Source organism: Macrobrachium rosenbergii, chromosome 39 (assembly GCF_040412425.1).
Source record: "Macrobrachium rosenbergii isolate ZJJX-2024 chromosome 39, ASM4041242v1, whole genome shotgun sequence".
Taxonomy (NCBI): Eukaryota; Metazoa; Arthropoda; class Malacostraca; order Decapoda; family Palaemonidae; genus Macrobrachium; species Macrobrachium rosenbergii.
The window spans coordinates 9890837-9915000 of record NC_089779.1 but is presented as its reverse complement, the minus strand read 5'-3'; the positions used below and the strand labels follow the sequence as shown (position 1 = coordinate 9915000).

At 37.7% G+C, this 24164-nt stretch overlaps 1 protein-coding gene and 1 long non-coding RNA gene across 4 annotated transcripts in view; one reads left to right on the top strand and one right to left on the bottom strand.

Annotated features, from left to right (window-relative positions):
- LOC136825731 (uncharacterized) overlaps window positions 1–24164 on the bottom strand; it is a 583078-nt gene that overhangs the window by 425865 nt on the left and 133049 nt on the right. The gene's annotated exons all lie outside the window — the stretch shown is intronic.
- tyn (trynity) overlaps window positions 1–24164 on the top strand; it is a 124003-nt gene that overhangs the window by 69096 nt on the left and 30743 nt on the right. For all 3 annotated transcript variants that reach the window (XM_067082491.1, XM_067082490.1, XM_067082492.1), the window contains exons 2-4: window positions 6498–6558; window positions 11640–11772; window positions 11958–12094. In XM_067082491.1, coding sequence (XP_066938592.1) covers window positions 6498–6558; window positions 11640–11772; window positions 11958–12094 — 331 coding nt within the window. The remainder of the gene's footprint in view (window positions 1–6497; window positions 6559–11639; window positions 11773–11957; window positions 12095–24164) is intronic.

Sequence of the window (24164 nt, the reverse complement as noted above, 5' to 3'; positions counted from 1 at the left end):
TTTCTTTTTAGAAAACTAAAAACAATAATAAATTATATAACCGCAAAGAAAATAACATAAAGCGATGAAGCTTACGCAGTCCATACAATAACAACATCAACATCAACAATAACAACAATTTTCCAGGAGTATAACCAAGAAAAATAGGGAAGTTATTTTAATTTCATAAATTTTCCAGAAATATGACGAGTAAAATAAGAAAGTTTGCATTATCTATTAATATATTTTATAATTAATCATCAGTTAACGAGTGAACAAAATTCTGAAGCTTGCAATACATTTCTACACAGCTTTCAGAATAGAACTCCAAATGTATAAATATGACCAAAGAATTCACACAATCTGAGACTAACACCAGAAAAACGAAAAATTGAAATCAGAAGCATGACAAGAGTCTCCTATGAAAGAAATGGCGTTCTCTGACCACCAGATACACACACAAATAATTAAACTTGAGTGACTGGAGTTAATTCACGGAAAAACAAAAGTAAACGAAAGAAAACTGCCGAGAGCAAATCGCGTGCCCGGAAGAGGAAGCGCTCTGACCTTCAGATCTGAGTTGCAAAAGACCCACTAAACCCAACAGGTAAATAACAATTCTTCATGCTACTCCAGTCTCTCTCTCTCTCTCTCTCTCTCTCTCTCTCTCTCTCTCTCTCTCTCTCTCTCTCTCTCTCTCTCCCTTGATGTCAACGATCTGGAATAAAAAAAAAATGTATCATTAATCTAAATGGTATTTACTGAAGCAGAACTCAATCTCGTTCTTTTCACGGCTTTCCTATTATTCGGGTCAGCTGCATTCGTCTCTCTTCTTCCGCCGTTCTTGGTCTTTTCTTTTTAGCATTCGTTCCGATGCATTCCTTTCCACTTCCTCTGTTATGTTATCGTCAACGTCACTTGTCGAACCGGCTCCCGCGACAGTTTTTCGAGGTAAAACGGTTAGACTGGATAAACTTTCTCCCCCACAATACTTATTTTTTCAAGAAGAAATGAAAAAGACGCGTTTATTTAAATCAAGTTATGGTAGAGCAGGTAATTCAAAATTGTCAAAACCTATCCTTTTAATAAAAAGGGTCGGCTGTGTACTGTATACTCAACAGAGGCATAGAGACAGGTCTCCTAAATTCAACAAAGATGGTAATAATCCTCATTACCATCATCATCATCAAAACTAACAAAGCTCGGCTATGTTGATTTCTTTTCGTAATGTAATTTCTTCCCAGCTCCCACTTTTAATGCTGCATATGTCTTGCTTTACAAAATGTTATACATCGAATAAACAATATTCCAGGTGAAAGTATTCCAAAAACTTCACCTACTCTATAAAACAGAAACCAAATTGCTGAATTATATAAATAGGGAAAATTCTCTTGTCTCCGGTCTAGAAGAAAGTAAATTTTAATGGCGGAGACCTGAGGCACAACTGCAAACTATACAAAAATAAGAACAATGAAAACCAAGAGAAAAATTAATAACTTGTCGTAATAAGAAAATAAAGCATTGTTAACTTTGGCACACAGGTTTTCCACGTCTGTGAACATAAAGCAACGCAACCCCACCCTACGAAACAATTAAGGCACACCGCGAACAACGTAAGCAATTACGGCGGACCATAGGAGTGAATATGGGCCAAAGCGCCATCCCATTCTTCTTCGTTCCTATGACCGGAAATAATTCTTCCAGTTTTGTGGGAAGGCGTGCTTAACGAAGGTCAATTTTTCCCCTTCCTCCGTGTGCGATTAGACACTGCGAGAAAGAGGGTCATACCTCTGGCAACAACAAATGATATATGTGGTTTTAGATCGATGCTGATAAGCTAATAATGCATATTTCCTCTTCCTCACTCTTTTAATGTATACATATATTTTATTCAACATTACAGCAATTCGCGGGAACAATGGGTGGCCCTAGAGAAAAAACACCACAAAAATAACTGACACACATAAAGCTCAACTGCTGACTCACAGACGAATTTCCACGAACTGTCATTCATTCCTATTTTTCTAACATCTCGCGCTTCTCTTAGAAATTAAAACCCTTCTATATGACCAATCCTTTCAAAAAAAAAAAAAAAAAAAAAAAAAAAAAAATAATATATATATATATATATATATATATATATATATATATATATATATAAAATATAATATATATACTGTATAACATACACATATATATATACATACATATATATATATATATATATATATATATATATATATATATATATATATATATATACTCGTATATATACATACAAAATCACTTACCGATCACGCTAGCAAAAACAAACCATTATCATACTTTGCGAAGCAGATAACTTGTGAATCACCAAATGTGATGCCACTGTTCATCACTAAAATATATAAAACAGAACTCCACTTGCGGTTCCTGAATCAATTACCCTGACATCATTTTTAAAAAAAGAAAATTTATCGTAACATACGAAGGCAGCCTTCAAGAAACACTAGCATTATCCAAGCTTATTTTGTCAGTCATGCTTGTCTGCACTTCATCGTGAAAGCATACAATTTTGGACTGGACCAGCAGAATTTTAAGGGTCTGGTTCTTCGCCAAGCACTACGTTAACGGTTTACAAATACATGAATTTAAATATTAATCAGCAATATTTGTCATTTAAGCTAACATAATGAAATAAGTGAGTTTTTTTTTAAAGTCTATTAAGTACTTCTCTCGAACTAGGTACCTAGTATTAGTAATATTATCAACCTCTGTAACCGAAAAATGCTGTCCTAATTCCAGACACAAATTCGTAAATCTAATCAGAATGCGCCAATTTACAATTTTGGACTGGACTGGCAGGATCGTAAGAGTCTGGTTCTTCGCCAAGCACTACGTTAACGGTTTACAAATTCATAAATTTTAATATTAATCAGCAATATTTGTCATTTAAGCTATCCTGAAATGATTTTTTTTTTTAAGCGTATTAAGCACTTCTACCGAACTACGTATCTAGTATTGGTAATATAATCAACCTCTGTAACCGAAAAATCCTGTCCTAATTCCAGACACAAACTCGTACATCTAATCAGAATGTGCCAATTTTCTTCCTGGCGGAGTTGGACCAATGAACACAGGGCAACAATTAACAAAAATCAGGCAGATGTCGTTTATTGCTTCATCGCAACTTCCCCTGGGTAACCAAAGACGAGGGTCGCAAATGGATGATCCAGTACTTGGTGTTCACTGTTAAGTAGGTATTAAGTAACTAGTCGACAACCACAAGCACTCATTCTTGTACCAATATATCAAGCATACGCTACTTGTTGACAAGAATAAGTCTTGATGTCTTCCAAAAGCATCAATGACAGTATCTTAATTTGTCAAGAGCACCGTATTTCAAAAACGTCCATCAGTGAATGCTAGCGAATGTCGGGGTCATGTAAAAAAGTCAGTACTGACAACATGGATAAGCTTACCAACACTAAACTAAGCCTAAGTTAAAAAGATACGGGAAAGAAGGGCAATATATGACCACCATATCAAAATTATAAACCGCTGAAACCCAAGAGTACAGGCCTACTTTTCCACGGTATACAGTGTCAGACAAAAGAAAATAAATAAAAAAAATTGCTGTTTTAGTCGATGTGTGAGCTATATACAGTATATAGCAGTTCATCACCGACGTTTAGTAACACGAAAAAGAAACATCGCAAACTCCACCACGATTAAACTAATCAAATGATGAACATACTGTGGAATGGTGCCTGACATACTTAAAACAAATACGATAATGTAAAACATGAAAAACAGGTAGCAAATATGAGGTAGAAAACAAAACCGCGAACATCGCAGATTACCAAACGGTCAAGCTACCGAAATAAATCAACATAACCCAGCACAGAATCGAACTCAGGCCTGCATGCCTTCGGTACCAGCTCCAGAAGTGGCACCGAGGTGAACAGAATGAGAACGCGGGTGTGACTGTGAGGTCTCTGTCTATACAGTCCTCGCTGGCCACCTGCTCCCGCAGAAACGTAACTGTCCACATGGAATTCTCTCCCTCGCCGTCAGCTGGACTATTCCTACACCACTCACATAGTACATCCACCTAGCCCAAACCCCGCCCCCTCCCCCCTTTCCTTACCCATACAAATACTAAAGAGGATTTATTGCGGTTGGGATCTCTTGACACTTTTGGTTAATAGGATTACGTACAGTCTTCCGGCTTGTGCCGTATGAACGCGTTCATAAAATAACCACAATAATAATAGGATGAAGGAAAAGAGAAAGAAGGAATTGTCTTCAGTTGTCGAATATCACCATTTAATGATTTTTTCACAAAAAAAAAAAATCATTTACAAACATTAGAAATACTGGCACCAAAAAAGTTTAGAATATTCGCATCACCTCTTATGATAATATAACAAGCATGAGAATTCTGACGAATTCCCCTTGTAATGCCTTACACACACACACACACACACACACACACACACACACACACACACATAGTTCCTCGCTGGGTGAGCGGGTTCCGTTCTCAACTACCACTCTGTTGGTCGTGAGTTCGAATCTCCGACCGGCCAGTGAAGAACAAGAGGAATTTGTTTCTGGTGATAGAAATTCATTTCTCGCTATAATGTGGTTCGGATTCCACAATAAGCTGTAGGTCCCGTTGCTAGGTAACCAACTGGTTCTTAGCCACGTAAAAATAAATCTAATCCTTCGGGCCAGCCCTAGGAGAGCTGTTAATCAGCTCAGTGGTCTGGTTAAACTAAGATATACTTAACTTTTTAACACACACACACACAGAATCTTCAACGACTCATTTTAATTCTACTATATCCATAGTAACTTTTGCTTAAAACTTTAAATCAGTAAAAAAACTTCGAAAGCCGCGAAACGACCTCAGTTCTAAAACACTCAAACGAAAAATCTCCATGCAGTACTATCACTACCCGATAAACTGCTTACAATGAACACTTGCGATTGTCGGAACGCAATGTAGCAACTCTTACCATTCGAATAATTCCCCAGCTGTATAAAAATGCACCAACAGACTTTGAAAAACGTTACAAGATGAGGTAACGTTAGGCAGGGGATAGATTCACGCCACACCTCCGAGAGATTTCAACGCACATCAAAGAGTAATCTGATTCAGTTATGAGATAGGTGTGCGGCGAAAGAAGAAAGACTAAATACAATTACGAGAAAAACATAAAAAATATATAAAAATAGTATCATGTGTTTTACCACACTAATGAAAAATATTTAACTTGTTCTTTCACAGGCAAAGACTTCTATTTTTCAATGCATTGAAAAAAAGCTGGCAATAATTACAATAGAAAAGCAAGAACTGAATATCAGAAAGATGAGACACCGTTAGGCAGGAGATGGATTCACGCCACACACCACTGAGAGATTTCAATGCACATCAGAGAGTAATCTGATTCAGTTATGAGATGGGTGTGCATCGAAAGAAGAAAGTCTGTGTACACTTATAAGAAAAACATAAACAAAAACTAAAAATGGTATCATGTGTTTTACCACACTAACGAAAAATATTCAACTTGTTCTATGGTACTGATACCGATGTTAAAACCCGACGATGAAACTCGAATTATAATAAAAATTTTACAATAAAAATTGCAAGAAACATCACAAGAAAATATAAATGAGTGGCATAATTATTCGCCAACGTTTTCTTAAAAATTAGTAATTTTCAGTTTGTCTTTTTCCATTTCGTGAAAAGTAGAGACTGTTAATTTGCAGGTATTCATTTATTTTAACTAGAGCAACAGATAATTATAGTGTTAATTTGCAAATATTCAAACGATGTACCTAAAGCAATAAATAAAGTAATACTTCAAGTTAAATTATCCTTAAGGCATTCGCAGCGCTGAATTGTTCCAAAATAGAGTTAAAATCATTAGAAATTTGTTAATTACTTTGAGCAATTTTATAAAGGACTTTTTAGTTTTCTGAAAAGAAAACTATTGTGCCGGCTTTGTCTGTCTGTCCGCACTTATTCTGTCCGCCCTCAGATCTTAAAAACTACTGAGGCTAGAGGGCAGCAAATTGGTATGTTGATCATCCACCCCTCCAATCATTAAACATACCAAATTGCAGCCCTTTAGCCTCAGTAGTTTTTATTTTATTTAAGGTTAAATTTAGCCATGATCGTGCTCCTGGCAACGCAACAACACAAAGAGTTTCATGGCCCGCGGCTCATACAGCATTATACCGACCGAGGCCACCGAAAGATAGATCTATCTTCGGTGGCCTTGATTATACGCTGTACAGAAAACCCGACTGCACCGAAGAAACTTCGGCGTATTTTTTACTTGTTTTATATAAATCTATCTCTGACAAATTCTACCATCTTCCCTTGATTAAACTATCAATTACGCATCTAATCACATAGCATCTCACAGATCCAAATGTATTCATCTTATAAAATCTACTGACTAAGCATTTAAAATTATTGTTTTTCTCACAAAACAGCTTCTGACATTTGATATCTTTCTTTCCAGATGGGCTCTCGGACGTTCCTCCTGTCCGGGGCATTGCTGATGCTCTTCTCAGCAGCCTTAGGTAAGTCACTTCGTCACTTGTGGTTTATATTGTTTTTTTATAACTTATATTTCATAACAATCTTTGAATGGGTTCTTTGAATTTTGTACCTTATTACTATTCTAGCAATTCGCAACAGAAAATCGATGCAAGAAATGATTACGTCCATCCGCCCGTCCTCGGACAGGGGTCGAACCTGGGGCCCGTCGTTTGGTAGGGGGTGATGTTACCGTTTCTATCTTTTTTTTTTTTTTTTTTTTTTTTTTTTTAAGAGGGAAAGTCCTGTGGAACGCTTCTAGACTGCAGTAATGTATGCATGTGCTCTGAAGATGCCTTTGTGCGCTTTGTATGTATTTACGCAAGTACAATGGCACATGTAAACTCACCACTACTATAAACGCTTCGCAGTGATTTGGGAAGAATAATACGAATATCCACTTACCATAAATACATGGGTGGATTCCACACGCCGTCACGCTGCCATTAAAATTACTCGTCTTGAAATCTAATGGATGGAGGAATCTCTAATGTGGTGGTAAATTGTGATTCGCCAGAATGAAAATTTGAAAGGACAAAAACTCAACATTTGTCACACTAATTTACATTCACTTTCATCTGTACATTCAATGAACCTCATCCAAATTCAACGTACCAACTTTTTATGTCACTTAACGTTCTGTACTATGACCACTGGATCTATTCTGCTTATCCTATTTTTTCCTTCATGTCCTCAATTCAATTTTCTTACCCAATTTCACTGGGAGATTCTTAACAATATCCAATGCGCACCATATCAGGAAACTGACAGATTTAGGCACGTCAGTTCAAATTTAATGTGCTTCTGTTAATCTAAGCAGTGAATCATGTACCAGCTAGATAGCCCACTGTGATGGGTTGCAATCAGTTTCAAAAAGGGCATGTGTCTCGCAACCTGAAATAAAGTAAAAGTACTTGTTGAGAACCGAAAAGCTAGCTCCTATTGCAGCGTGTTATATATATATATATATATATATATATATATATATATATATATATATATATATATATATATATATATATATATATATATATATATATATATATCAGGTAATCACAATCACGATGTTCCTGTGGTTACACCAATTTCAAAATGTTCGGCGCGAGCACCACCCTGTTCTTTCTTCCCCGACCATTTTCCATCATGATTCGTGGTTTTATGTCAATAATACACTTTATGTTCCCGGCGACCGAAGATTTCCTTCGTTTTCTTCGTCAATCTGCTGAGTTGGGTTACCACATGTCGTGTGGTTTTGATCGTTTTCTATTTTTTTTTTTTTTCGTTAAACGTCATTACTTCATATCCTTCCGCCTTTTGTTTCTGCTCGCGTTTTCGCTGCACTGGAAACCAGTTCATTATTCGGAACTGGGATTTAAGCCCGTGCAAATCCTACATTTTTCTTCTAACAAATCTTCCGCCAATAGTTAGTTGACAGAGAAGTTTCTTGAACTCTTGTATCAATACTATGTTTCTGGATGAAAAAATTCTAAAAATGTATATGTTAAATATGATTGTTTTTGACTTGCCACCACGAAGCACCTCATCCACAACTCCGCGACTGAGGGATAGACAAAAGACGTGAACGTAATATTAGGCAGCGCAATCCAACAGAAGAAAGGGACACGTGACACTAAAGTTATCAACTTCGGAAGAAAAAATTAATCGAAATTGCAGCTTGTTATACTGTTAAAGATCTCTTCTATGAAAACTGCAACCACATTTTCCTAGTGGATACACAGCAATATCGATATCATAAGACGAACCATCATACACAGCAATTTCTAACTAGACAGATAAGAGGCTAATCTAATTTTTACGAATATAAGCATAGCAAGAAACATAAATATAGTTAAGTGATTGCTAAATATTCAGAAACATTCCAAAGCATTCTGATGAGGTCAAATTTGGGCCTTAACATTCCGCAACCGCACCCTGCAAGGTCCTTCGAAATCTCTTCAAAAGTAACACTGCCTTCGGGGTGTTACATCTCTCCCGGTCAGCATTTAAATAAATATCATGTACCATTCGTTTGGTTCCAAGGATAAGAAGCAAACGGAGAGTCATTCTTCTTCCCTTTTTTAATAAAGGTCATGAATATATTTGCTATGTTCGCGAACCAATGCTGAGATTCTTGACTGTGTCTACTTGAATGCAAGACAATGCAAGAAAAGTAGTTAGTAAAATACTGCGACACTGCCCTGATTTATGTAGACCAAGCTATGTTGAGGTACATTCAATGACAAGCTCCGTAAGGGACTTGGACCTAAAGAATCTGAGTTGGGGAATCACGCAAATTGTACCACAGACAACGAAACTGCCAACGGCAGAATCCTTGATTACGTTCAGGCACTTAAGAAACACATAAGAAACTTTCGCTGTCATCACCGAACACAACTAAAAACTCGACCGATCTATAAACGCTCCTCGTTACCAGTAAGAAGAGCCGGGTTCAATTTCCGAGAGATGAGGAGGAATTTAGGGTTGTTGCATTAACTCTCAGGGCGACTCTGCTGACCTTGGCAGCGAGATGTGTACTTAGTGGTTATTCGAAGCCAGGGAGTTACAAAAACCTTGGTGGAGAAGGTCATGAAGCTCGCACCCTCATCCCAAAAGGGAAAGAAAATAATTATTTTACATAGAGTATTAATGAGAGGATAAAGAAAATGAATGTTTTCTTGTTTTTCATACAACAAAACTGGCGTATTTATACAGACGTTTTATTCATACTTGCAAAAGAAGTAAACGAAAGTAAAAAAATTGAAATTCTAGAAACTATGAGACAGGTACAGACCCACCTGTGTAAGGACAAAGGGGCAGTAATTACGGGTTGTGAACGCGTGCTATAAAATATGAGAAACCAGCTTTGTGGGGACAAAAATTGCAGCCTTAGTTGCCATGTTAGAATCGAAGATTCTTTAAGAACATTAATTTCTACAGCATGCTCGCTGCATTGTTGGTCTTCCGATCAGCGTACTTCAGCAACAGTAGGTATGGTCAACATATATGAGGAGCCCAGCCACAAACACTTATTATCCTATGACTAATGAGGCTAGCAAAGTCATTCCAAACTCAACGCTTAGACCTTTGCGACAGACGTTGTTAGTGTGGTGTCAACGACACACACACACACATTATATATATAAATATATATATATATATATATATATATATATATATATATATATATATATATATATATATATATATATATATATATATATATATAGTATTGTCATGAGTCTTGTTACCCAGGGGTGTTAACTCCTCAATAGGTTAACCTTTCGATGCTCACTCTCAGGAACGGAAATAATGGTCGACATTTTTTCAAAGTTAACGCAGCCCATTTGATAAAAACTCAAAGTTTTCAGCCATTAATAACAAAGGACGTAATAATGTATCACCATCCTAACATCAGCGCGGTAATGACAGATATTGCGGTGCAAGAAGACTTCCTTTGAGGATGTCTCTCCTAAGATTAATGCTTCTTCTTCTTCGTCTTCTTCTTCTTCTTCTTCTTCTTCTTCTTCTTCTTCTTCTTCTTCTTCTTCTTCTTGTAATAATAACAATAAAAAATTAAATTATACCTATCATGATTTCAGTTTTTATTAAATCGTTCACAATGAAAATTAACTTTTTTTGTCTGTGGAAAAAATTACATTACCTTTAGCTTCACATTTTCTTTTTTCTGTTATTATTCCTTATATAAATTACAGCTTTCCAAATATCAACAACAGGTGATTGGTGCCACTAAACCACTCAGGTCAGCAAATGAAGTGTTTTCAGGACAGCTTAAATGTCTAGAAAAAATTCTCTCTCTCTCTCTCTTACTCAGAAGCTTTAAAAACAGTAATTATATGTGGTTAATTGGAATCTGACGACGAGGGCAATGATTCTGAAAATATCTCATGAGTTCTCTCTCTCTCTCTATCTCTTACTTAGAACAGCAATTATGTGTGGTTAATCGGAATCTGACGATGAGAGCAATAATTCTGAAAACTCTCTCTCTCTCTCTCTGTCTCTGTCTCTCTTACTCAGAAGCTTTAAGAACAGCAATTATACGTGGTTAATCGAATCTGACGATGAGAGCAATAATTCTGAAAACTCTTATGAGTTATGTGACATCATTCAAGAAATTACCTTTCATAAGACTTTACACGGCGTCAGTAGAGTGCCTGCGTTCAATCGTTTCTGAACTCTCAAACCACTGTGGGAAATGCTACGGCCACCACAAGAAACGGTTTTGCAAGTCTTGTATGAATAACCTAAACTTTTCTCCTGCAATGCCCTACTTAACAACGTCTTTTACTCATTTATGGTTTTTTGAAGGCTATGAATATTAATTACTTTCCGAGTTACGTGAATTACACAATGCATATTTATGAAGGAGACGTTGCCCAACAGTTTCTACGAGCAACTGAAAACTGTGAAATATAAAACTAATGAAATAATCTGCGGTAACGGTCTTCACCTTAAAATTGTGACGTAAAAAACTAATAAAACAGAATACGGCTACGGTACTCACTTGGAAATTGTGAAATAAAAAACTAATAACATGGACTGCGGTGACGGTACTGTAAGTTTCGTATTACTACAATAAGCAAAATACGGTACCTAAGCAAAGAACGTGTGCTTTTGGTTCGGTTTCTCTGTCTACCTGTAATTCTGAAGTTAATGAACAGATTCTGATGAAACTTAGTAAAAGCATTCATATGAATAACACCCCCTACCCCGCCACTCCAGATGATTCAATTCCAGTAGGAATCAATGAAGTTGTGATGGTTTTAATGCCACAGAAACCCAGAAAACTCTTCGTCGATATCCAAATAATGTTTATTCTCCGAAGGGACTCATCCGAAGACTGTGTCCATCAAATTTCATAGAAATCCATTCATCCGTTATCGAATGATAACTATTCATGTTCGGACTGACTTTTAACAAGGCATGTTTTAAATCAGGAAATAGTATTGTCTCCACGAAATCTAACAGCCTATTTTTAAACGTGTAAAATATTCTCATCACAATCCGTTGTCAACCATTGCTTATATACTTTTAAATCACTTTCCAGGACGCGTTGCCTTCGAGAAATTAACGGAGCTAGACTATAGAGGATCTACCTACTACACCATTAGGAATCTATCGCTATGGGAGTGCCAAGGATGGTGTCGGGAGGAACCCGAATGCGCTGCTGCCTCCTTCAGGTAAGTGACGATCCTCAAGGATACTCAGTTCTTAAAAGATCTTCAACTTATACAAAATAATCACACGGGTATAAATTTCAATCTGGCAAATGTCAAAGAGTCATTCTCCGCCCGATAATACTGTATACTTTAAACTCTTCGAAATCTACAAAATCAATGGGGTAATTGTCCTTTTTTTTCGGCAGTTTTGTAATGAACCCCCTGGCACCAGTGCAAGAGACGCTGTGTCTCCTGCAGAACGAAACAATGGCTTCGAACCCGTCGGCACAGCCGCAGAGAGCAGTGTCCCTGTACTATATGGTGAAGCTTTCCGTCAGGACTGGTAAGTACTGATAGACTTTTCTCTGCTAAACTAACTATGAAAGTGAATGAAATAATAAAAACGAGAGGTATTAATATAAAACGCCTGAGTGGGATGTAGGAAAAAAGGTAAATGCATAGAAATCTAGCATGAATCCCTTCGTTATATGAGACTGCAGAGAGACAACCACGAAACAAAATAGAGATAAGGGTATTACTTGTACATCTACACTATGACCAACATCCTTTCATACAAGTATGAAAACGTACTACTAAAACTTGGTAAAAACATTCATATGAATAACGCCCGCTCCCCGCCCCTCCAGATGATTTAATTCCATTAGGAATCAATGCAATTAAAATGATTTTATTGCCACAGAAAAAGGTGAATGCATAGAAATCCAGCATGAATCCCTTCAGCATATGAGACTGCGGAAAAGGAACCACAAAATAAAATATTGTTAAAGGTATTTTTGTAAATCCAATCTATAACCAACATCCTTTCATAATATTATCGCTAAAAATATAAAGAAACTAATCAAGAAGGCCACTCTCGTTTTGGAAAGCAAAAGCATAAATCAAACAATTAAAGTTTATCTTTTCCACGCCAAAGGACAAAAACTTAGCCCCTTTCCCTTTCTTACTGCAAAAACCGTAAAATGTAAAGGAAATGGCTTCGAAAGGGATAACTCGAAGCAACTCATGCAACTCGGTACTAAAGGACATCGGAACTTCTCAGGTTCAAAGATCTGAAGGCACTGGATCACAGTTCCGGAGAAGAGCTAGAATTATATTCCTAGGCGTCACACCTCCTCTCTGTTGCGCAAGGGAAGGGACCAACGAGAGAGAGAGAGAGAGAGAGAGAGAGAGAGAGAGAGAGAGAGAGAGAGAGAGAGAGTGTTACCCCTCGGAGAGGTTTGGTGTCTTTAGTTCCAGAACATCAAAAATGGTATCACTCATCTTTCATTCTCACAGATACTGCCCTTTTTTTTTATTATTTTTGTCAAACATTTATGACTAGCGCTGATAAAAAAGATGCTAAACTAACATTATTTTCCCATTTGACTTACAGGAGTCCATATCCTCCTTATTGCATTTTACCCAAGAACCACAATTACAGTACAATGACAGAAGAAAAAATCAAATGTCTTGCAATAACAGATGCGACTTCCTGAGCCGTTCCCCAAAGATTATCCTTACAAACTCCAGCCAATTTTAACTTCGAAATAAAAATAATAATAATAATCAAATCCTCCGTTAGCCATAATGACAACATGTCTTGAGAGGCTTCTTAACGCCATCACTGAAAAAGGAAGCCGCATATTACGAAGACTGCAATTTAGTACCAATATTATTCCCCCAGGGAGCTCGGTCTTTTTTTTTCTCTCTCTCTCGCTTGAGGCAAACGTACCTACCTTAACATCATACCGGCATCCGGAGAGAAGCCACGAATACCAACAAAAGAAAAACATGTTTAAGATAGGAAAAAGACATAGCTGTTCATACTTAACATCGATATTCCGAGAAAATTCAAGTAATTCAGAAAAAAAATATATTTTGTTAAGTAATTATTAAAATTCCGAGCAAAACTCAGCACAAAATACGAACTTCGATGAGAAAAACCCCAAGTTAAAGTATATACTAATTTATGCCCTTTACGGACAAGAATTTATTTTATTTCTTCGGGGGCGGGGGAAGGTACGGGAGAGAGGCTGGGTTTAGTGAGTGTTTCTTACCGACTTTGGCAAACTTGGAACTTTCTCCTTTCTCTCGCTTTCCTTGCATCAGTCAACTGGCATTTTCTTTTGGATTAATCCTCTCGCTCTCTCTGTTCCTCCTATCGTCTCTCTCTTTTTTTTTAAATCACGCCTTAAATTTATAAGGGAATTATGTTGCCAGTTCCATCGGCCTCTGCAATGATATAAACTTAATAATAAATAATAACCTACGTAAATCAAGATTAAAGCGTCAACTAAAGAGTAAAATAAGCCGACGACGAGTATCAATCATGTCACTGTCAAGATATATACGTTGCTAAAGGTTAGAGAGAGAGAGAGAGAGAGAGAGAGAGAGAGAGAGAGAGATATTTCCTTTTGACTTTATGGTCGAAACTAAGAGATAATTACTTAAACACTGCAATGTTCTTAGCAGGTGAAACATCACAAGAGCTATCTGAAAAGATTAATGGAACTGCCTTTAAGCCATGTATTAAGACTGAACAAAATCGTGCTGAAGAAATCACGGATGCTGATGGCGAACAGATAACATTACAACCATGGTAAACTAACTTTGGGACTTTTATTTTTTACGCACTTTCGGCGACCAAAAACGAATAAAAACGTTGGCCTTTAACTCGCTCTAGATTCAGTTTGAAAAGTACTGGTCGATTTAAAAATAATCAAACCTACTGGCCATAGTCATCATCAATGAAAGCTAACAACAGAATAGACATCCTTCTCAAACGCAAGTCTCCAGGTGTCAAAATAAATACATATTGATACTGGAGTAATGCAGCAGGGTTATTTACATAGAGAAAATCAGGGTTATTAATACAAGAAAATCCTGGTTATTTATAAAAAAACCACAGCAACAGTTACGACTAGCTTTTGGTCATCCATTCAGAATACACCGCACGTGGTGGGTTACGTATAAATTAGCTCGGAAGTGAATTATCTGAACTTTCTCTAACGGTTAACGGTATATATATATATATAATGGAAAGAATTGCCCAATTAAATAATTACGTCCACAGATGATACACATTAGCTGCAGATCTCACAAAATTAAAAGAACTAACGTGAAGTACAACGATGATGAGTTAGGAGAATACTTCCCGACCAAATTAATTTCTTCTGCCTTGCCTAAATGAATCTGACTTATCATCGATAATTTGATAAGGCAGTGGCCTGGATAAGTTCTATGTGTGTCAGCATGTGGATTCCTTACGCTCCCGCAACTACATCGCTGCTGTTCATCCGTTAAATAAGTTGAGTATACCTTATTTTAACCAGACCACTGAGCTGATTAACAGTTCTCCTAGGGCTGGCCCGAAGGATTGGATTTATTTGACGTGGCTAAGAACCAACTGGTTACCTAGCAAGGGACGTACAGCTTATTGTGGAATCCGAAAAATGAATTTCTATCACCAGAAATAAATTCCTCTAATTCTTCATTGGCCGGTCGGAGAATCGAACGCGGGGCCAGCAGAGTGCTAGCTGAGAACGGTACCCACCTGTCCAATGAGGAACACTCATCGTCGGTAAATGAAATGGGGTAATGAATTACGGTTCCAACGCCTGAGAAGGATGGGTAAAGTTACCTTCTTCACCTTTTTTTTCTTAATCATGAACTTTTATCAAAATCGTACATACGTATTCACCTACACATACAGACTAGTAAAAATAAATATCAGCAAGTAAAAAATCAACAGGCACAATTTAAGTAGAAAATGAGCCGAAGTTTCTTCGGCGCAATCGAGTTTTCTGTACATCGTATAATCAAGGCCACCGAAAATAGATCTATCTTTCGGTGGTCTCGGTATAATGCTGTATGAGCCGCGGTCCACGAAACTTTAACCACGGCCCAGCGGTGGCATGGCCTATAGCGTTGCCAGACGCACAATATGGCTAACTTTAACCTTAAATAAAATCAAAACTACTGAGGCTAGAGGGCTGCAATTTGGTATGTTTGATGATCGGAGGGTGGATGATCAATATACCAATTTGCAGCCCTCTGGCCTCAGTAGTTTTTAAGATCTGAGGGCGGACAGACAAAGCCAGCACAGTAGTTTTCTTTTCAGAAAAATAAAAGGATAGACTGCCATGCAACAAAAACCACAGCTCATAAAGCACCTGCATTTCATGCGTGCATTCACCATGAAAGCGCCATCAGAAAAATCCACTAAGAGGAAAAAAAGGTAAACTCTATTTTGCATGGTTAAAACGGTTTCCCTCTTCTGTCGTGCATGAGAAGAAGCACGTCTCTATTTCCCCTTCCCCCCCCCCACCGACCCTCTCTTCTCAGTTAGATGACGCAACCTCATTCTCATGCGGTAAATTATCGTTAAAAGTGGGTAGTTATAAATCAGGTCTAAACTGTAGGACTTCCGCATATCGGCAGCTTGTCATCCGCTCTTAAATCCCGCTGTATTTCACAAATTGGATTAATCTAAGCTTCCCATAAATTTCCCCAACGGGTAATTTTCAATTTCTTCTCAACTTTTCATTTCCATGTTCTTCAATTAGAGCACATTCATTTCGCAGTTCGGTGTAATTTCCAATTTGACGAGATTTAGTGAAATGTGAAACCTATTAAATTGCGTCAGATCCGATGGAATACCGTTCGCACGGCCATTACGCCCAGAGTTATTAGCGACTGGACAGAACGTGATTTAATGATCAGTGAATGAAGTATTTTCCCACCCAATTCATAACATTACGACACAAAATTTATCGTCCTGCTGCAAACATTTATTGCCGAGGAGAATACTGCATCACAAAAGTTAAGATCGTCTAAAACAATCTTCAGATGAGTCAGCTCACTTCGCGAAAAGTGTCTCTATGCTAGACGAAAATGCTTGAACCAAAGGCGTTTGCCATTTCCAATAACATAATAATAATAATGAGAATGGTAATAACTGCGATGATGAGAAGGCAGTTATAACAACATTAACATGTCAAAAATACTGTTATACCCAAATCATACTTAAGCATATTTCATAAATATTTGCAGTTTAAATCTACAACATAGGCTCTATCCATTCCTCGATGCGTCTCCCCAAATCAAGAGGTTTGCTGAAACTACAGAAAAGTTTATTTAAATTCAAGTCAAAGTTCAAACTAATTACTCTTAAATTCTACTGTAAAGTTCAAGCTTCTTATTAACTTTACTGGGAAATTAAAACCAAGTTATCTTTCTGTCTACTAGGAAGGTTGAACTAACTTCAACGCAACTGTCAATGTGAACATTGGACAACTCCTTATAAAGAAACGGTTTTCAATTAAGCAATGTGAATCACATTTTACAAGTAACGTCATAAAAAATGAAAATACATTAGAGTAAATCCGTATAATGGGACTTGTCCTCAGTACTAGGCTATATCTGCAAATACATCAACCGACAACCGGATATTGAATTCCAGCCAGTACGACCATTCTTCATTACGGATACGTACGCACAATTACCTGTGAGAGATACTTCTATTCCGTGAAACAATTTTACCACTACAAATGTTAATGCCAAATTACTTCGTTGGTCTCACACGAATAGACTTTCCGTTTCCGTACTGCTGAAATTCATATTAAGAAACTCACGCCATCATGCTTATCAGATTACAGGAAATGAATATCTTCCATATTATCTCAGCGATGATTCACACGGTAAATCGCTAATAATAAATCATGATGAACAAATCTGAAATGGTTTAGAAATAAAAATCATTAAATATATATAAAAAAATGGCCGAAGCACAAATTCTCAACGAAATCAGCGTAGGTAACCCATTATCTTCAGTGAAGTTGCAATTCACTTCTAATTAATTCCACTTCCTTATTATCCTAAAAAAAACCTTCACCATGAACACAATAACGGCACTTGAGAAATGTATTCCTCTTAATCAGCCGACTTAAATATCATTATGAATAATAACAGAAAGTTTCAGATTTGCTACAAGGCAATAAATTAACGGGCATTTTCTTGCCATTTTCCATGAAGTCTTGGTTTTATTAAATGCCAACGTAGTCCTTCAGCCCATTTCTTCTTAGGGTAAATATGTGAAAAAAATTTATATATACATATATATATTATATATATACAGCATATAATATAATATAATATAATATATAATATAATATAATATATATCAGCCCCAAATATATGTTGCATCCAGAAGTTAAGATAAAACCAAATTTTTCAAGGACCCTCCCTACTACCCCACAGCCTTTGTTTTGTTTTTAATTTTCAGCTCAATAGCTTTTGTTCATTATACCTGAATCCTAAATGGTTGAAAAATTACCTACGTATTTCATGATAACTACTATGTCAAACTTCACCTCGATCGCCTAACAAAAGACAGAGAGAGAGAGAGAGAGAGAGAGAGAGAGAGAGAGAGAGAGAGAGAGAGAGAGAGACTGTCATAAATATCTTTCCTTCAGCTGCACCATTAACCAGTTTTAAGAAATTCGTAACCTCGTAATAACTCCCTTCTCAGAAAATTCCAACTACTTTTACAGAGCATCACCCACTCCCAACAAAATCCTTAATACTAAACAACCTCACAAAGGTAACAGAGGCTTGGTTCGGCCATGCCATTTTTAGTGACCAAAAATCAATCAGTCAATCGCTTGGTTCTCTTGAGACTCGACGGCGCTTGCCCCGTAAGCTACAAAGAACCTCACATAATTTTCCGCTGGGCTTCTCGGAAGGCGGAGTTGATCTCAAAAGGCGAACTTCGGTGCACGTAACCGTGCGACCCTACGGCGTAGGCAATTTCACCGTAACACAGGAGTGGGTGCTAAGGTAACTGTGACGTGAAAACTGCAATGAAATTAAGCCCTACAGTTCGAGAGGTGCTGTTAGTATGCGTGAGACATGAGAGAAAAATGTTAAATGTATTCATTTATTTATTCTTATTTATGTGACTACTGATCTGTTCATGTATGTATCTGTCTACTGTTTTATATTCATGTATGAAATTATTTGTGGTGATTTTTTTTTCTACTTTCCCTCCGTATTACTGTCCACCTCATCTCTTAGTAGAGAGAGAGAGAGAGAGAGAGAGAGAGAGAGAGAGAGAGAGAGAGAGAGAGAGAGAGAGCTTTTAATTCTGAGGAAGCTTGCTCAAAAAGTCGATGGCGGTAAATTTATGGCTTGTTCCGTACGGCTATGAGCACGATTAAAATAGCAGTGACAGAGCTAATCCTACATGAGAGCTTGTCTTTTAATACTGAAATGCCTCCGGTATGTTTTCACAATACCGATTAGGCGCTTACATTTTTATTCATTTTCCAAAAATGAACGGCGTGACACCCGTGCATTCTTTCCATAAGCCGTCAAATATGATGAGAAATTTCTACGATTCTTCAAAATATACGATACAAATGACCTTGTTTTGTCCCTTTGTTAAAAAATAAGCATCTAACGAAATAATATGCCGCAAATTCAACGGCAGATACATTTTATTAATAGCTAACAAAACGTAGATCCATCCACCTCACGGTTTATGGCCTTCCTCTATCCGAAATGTAACAATTGGGGTGCCTCTTGGTACTCTCAGAACCTACAGGAAACCTAACCCTTCTGGAGTCAACGGACTCGTCATCCTTTAGACTGACGATACGAGGAAAAGGGTGATCCCCTTTGATGTACTGTGCCTGTTGCCCGCCCAGTCTCCTCCGGCTCGGCAGTTTTACTATCAGGTTCGATACACGTTCCACTTGAGGTACTCCCTCGTAGGAACATTTCTACCAGGCTATTTCGAGTCCAGCGTCACACTACATTATTTTATAATCTAAAAGAATTCGGGCAAACCTTATCAAAATGTAACATAAAAAATTAAAAAAAAAGTTGTTCAAGGTATGCGTTTCAGTACTACTGCATTTTTTCAGCTACAGAAATTAGTTTCAAATTTGTCAAGCCTTATAACAACGCCAAGATCTGTCCATCCACCATGGTAAGTGTTCCTCGCATGCATAAAATTATTGCAGTCCCGTTGCTTACAAAACCTTCTGCCTTTTGTCTCGGTTTATCAAAATTTACTGTTCGTTTGGGTGTAAAAACCTCTCATGTAAACGCCAGGATAAAATCCCACAAAGAGACACTTTCCGGTATGGCTCCCTCTATCAGGGGGATAAAACCTGCAAGGATTTTCATAAAGAATGCGTCAAAAAAAGTAATAATCCCGTTACCTATACCATAATACACAAAGGTATTACACCTCCCTTTGCCATTTCGCTGTGGAGAACTTTAGTGAGAGTGCATATCGATTTATTTCCCTGCTCCTAACCTAACCACAGTAAGCGATCTTACATCACCAAAATAAAATGCATGAGTACCGTACTTTATAAATACAAACTGAAAAAAAGAAAGAAAAATTATATATATATATATAAATTTTTAAAAAGTATTTCAAATGCATGCAAAAAATAAAGCCACTTTGAAAAGCCACTTCTGGAAAATATCCAAATCAACCTGCGATAGCATTGCTCCAAGAAGGTTCGTTATGCCTAACGAAAACAAAGTAAAAAATCTCGTTGATGATAACAATAATGATCATGACGATGAAAACGATACAAATAAGGCAAGGGGGAGCTGTACCTCGAATAATGAGCAACGAAGGAACCACACAGAGGACAATAACGATGGCAATAAATACTTCCGGTCATCTAACAAATAGTTCTACAGTGAGTCCGGATGTCGTCTGGTGCTGGATGATTTTGATGGCCGGTACTGGTAGAGCGGTCGTGATGGTTATAAAGAAAAGAATAATAAAAAAAAAATTAACTTTACAGCGGCAGTTCACCAAAGGTTTTCATTTCTTAGCTGTTGTCAGTGACTGAACTCGGTGAACTAAGATATCTAGGAGTATTAATAAACAGCTCACCCTCAACCACTGAAAATGTATGTTCTACGGAGCCCCCTGAAACGACGGAAATGTTACCAAATTACATGAAATACAAAATGACAAAAGTAACAAAGACATTCGTGGGGATTTTATTTGAGGTCATACTTGCATAGATGTGAATATTAATTACTAACCGTTGTGGTACCGAGGTTATATGGTTAACTTAGCAAAATGTTAAAATGCAGAGTACACCGGATAAATCAAACTACAAATTACTGCATTTAGTATATATATTCCCACACAGACATACGTACATAAATACATGAATGCCACCCCCCAACACATTTATATATATATATATATATATATATATATATATATATATATATATATATATATATATATATATATGTTTTACATATTCACTAATCACAAATAGAAATGTTCCCTCAAAATATACACCCAAAGTCCAAAGAAAATAGGATACTAAATTCGACTTCTTATTTTTCCAAGTACCGCATATCGGGAATGTAAAGATAAATCATAAAATCGGAAGCGAAACAAAAAGGCGGAAGAGTAACAAGTGAAGAAGAGTACAGGAAGCCACGGATGAATGTTTCAAAACTCTCTCTCTCTCTCTCTCTCAAAATACCTCTGTCGTTCCCTGAGTGCTAAGGATCGTGACGGGATGCGTGTAGCTTCTAATCACTGTCCCCTGCCTTTTCCTCTCTCATCTAGCACTTTAAACACCATTTACGCACGCAAGACCTGAACGTCTACACCGGTAGATATCCAAGATTTTGAAGATGTAAGAGACTATAAAAATGAGGAGCTCATCCCACTTCCTGGGACACTGACCTGCCAGTTTCTGCTATGGCCAGGAATGCAAGGAAAGAAGGAAAAGGGAGAAAAGGAGGAAGTTCGTACTGTCACCTTTTGTGAGTCTCACTCATCTTCCGTTTGGTAAGAAAATTAGGCTTGAAAAATGTATTAGGGGTTCCATCTGATATTAAGTTATATTAAATAAAAATGTGGCATCGACTACTGTAATGTTTTTTTCTGGAGCCATCTCCTGCTGGGAGAAACAGCTTTATGAGGGACCTTTGGGTGGGTCCCTGACTAGCCATACAATAGATCTTAAGAAGTGCTTCCCTGGTAAGTTAAGAAATTGCTCCTTCTCCTTTTGGCTTTAGGACATAGAGTAGAGACCACTGGATTTGAGAAGGAGACCCTGTATTTGTAGAGACCACTGGATTTGGTAAGGAGACCCATGTATTGGGCCCTTACACCAGATACCATCGGTATTAAGAGCTATTTCACAGTACTGGTTCCCTTGGTTGAGAGAGGCAGGTCCAAGAAAGCTCCGAGTGGATGAGATGCGCTGCTAAAATGCTATGGTATTTCACGCTTCTGATCCTACTGAAAACTATGTCGTGCTGGCTGTCGTGGGAATGTCGTTTTCGTGTGAGAGTTCTTTACGAGTTGTGATGTTGTTGCCTTTCACAAATAAAAAGGGTCTATTTCTTCTCGACAGTGAACTGAACAATATATATGTATATACAGGACACCCTGTCCAATCCACCATCATCATGCAACACTGATATTCTTGTCAATGGAAGGTAATACCACTGCATCTGACAGCTGACTCTTACCCTGCAAGGAACTTCGTGCAGCAGGCAGCACGAAAGACAGTTTTCAATAGGTTCAGAAGCGTGAAATTCCATAGCCTCTGAGCGAGACATCCCAATATATCCTCATTTGTGATGGTATCCTTGCGTTGTCCCCTCTTTCCCCCGGGAAAACACTCCCAGTCCAGGGACCCAGTCCTGCGGGATAACCCCTAACCCCAATAATATCTGCTGAAGGACCCTATTCATGGAGAAATCCTATTCGCACCGATGGTATCTGTTGTAGGAACACAGGACAGGAGTGAGTTTTCCAACATCCAGTGGTTTCTATGGACTAGATCGAGAAGTAATTTCGACGCTTCCGACTGCCACGAATCCGTTATGGGGAAAGCACCCCTTACACCTACTGTACGGGGAGTTGGGGGACAAATTTCCATAAAGAGACTATCCTTAATAAAGAAAATCCCTGAAAGATACCAAGTCACTGTCAACAATGAAGGCTTATCCTTCTATTTCCATGAAAAAGATCTGCTAATCATTCTGTATGAATTGGTCAATCAAGGTCACGTCATGGAGAGGAGCTAACTAATAAGCCATCTCTCTCTCTCTCTCTCTCTCTCTCTCTCTCTCTCTCTCTCTCTCTCTCTCAAGTACATGAACCAGAAATAACAATATTCTGTAAATTGCAGGCTACATCAATTCAAATCAAATTAGTTCTGTTCGTAAAATAAAATAAAAAAAATGATAAATGACAAGATTCCAAACCCTGTGGAATTTGTTTAACTTTCTTACTAGTTTATCATCTTAAACATAACAACAAATTATATGAAAGCTCACAAATAATTCTACTTCAAAAAGGACGGCTCAAGAATATAATCAACTTAAGTTGATAAATTTGTCTAATACAATGCAACATTTGCTAGGACCTTTACTTATGAAAGACTGTATACATACAGCAAAATAAAACAATACATATAAAATGCAAAAGTAAAATGAACCGTTTACAGCATCAGCAGCAGTAGTAATAGCATGGCAATGATAACTACGATCTTGTCATAAAATCACTTCTTATTATCCTCAGAGCAATGGAGTCAGAGGTATGTAGTCCATTACATCCAAAAGGAGTCTTATTTGAATCTGCAGGATATTTTCGTAATGACTGCCAAATGCCTTGACATGGTCTGTTGAATAATCCTAACCACTTTCTCTCTCTCTCTCTCTCTCTCTCTCTCTCTCTCTCTCTCTCTCTCTCTCTCTCTCATTACCAATCGTCATCATGCACAGGGTTTTCTTAGATTATACACAATCCTCACGCGCTACTTGCCAGGATATTTACGTGATTTCTAACATTTTCCCAAATGTTCTAAGTCTCTGGTCGTAAACGTCGTTGTTCTCTTTATAGTTTTTTCCGCCGAGATATTTCCAAGATATTTAGTTCTTAGAAAAGCAAGTAATTTGAGTCTTTGTCACGGCTTAATTGTCCTTTCCCAAGCACCAAGATCAAAAACCACGCAACCCTCGGCCACGGCGCAATCAACTAAAATGGTTGACTGACCTAAGTATATTTGAAGTTCGGGAGAAAAGAAGGGAGTTGGTTGGCAAAGGCGCAAGAAAGCGATGCTAAAGCCACGAGATTTAGGGAGAGGCATCTGCAAACCCAATCGGCGATAAAACCACGGCAGCTTGGAAGGTCAGTGATGCGGTGGATGCGTGGTAAGGTAGATGTCCTTGTCAAGGTAAGCAGCTTTGAGAAGAAGCTCCTCCGGCCTCGTTAGGAGCTTCCCAGAAGAAGACATGACACCCCCCGCCACTGCCCCCTCACCCACAACCACGTCATGGTGTGTGGCCATTGCCCGACCGGGCGTCAGTCTCATTTGACATGATTTGTTGCGCCAAGATTCACC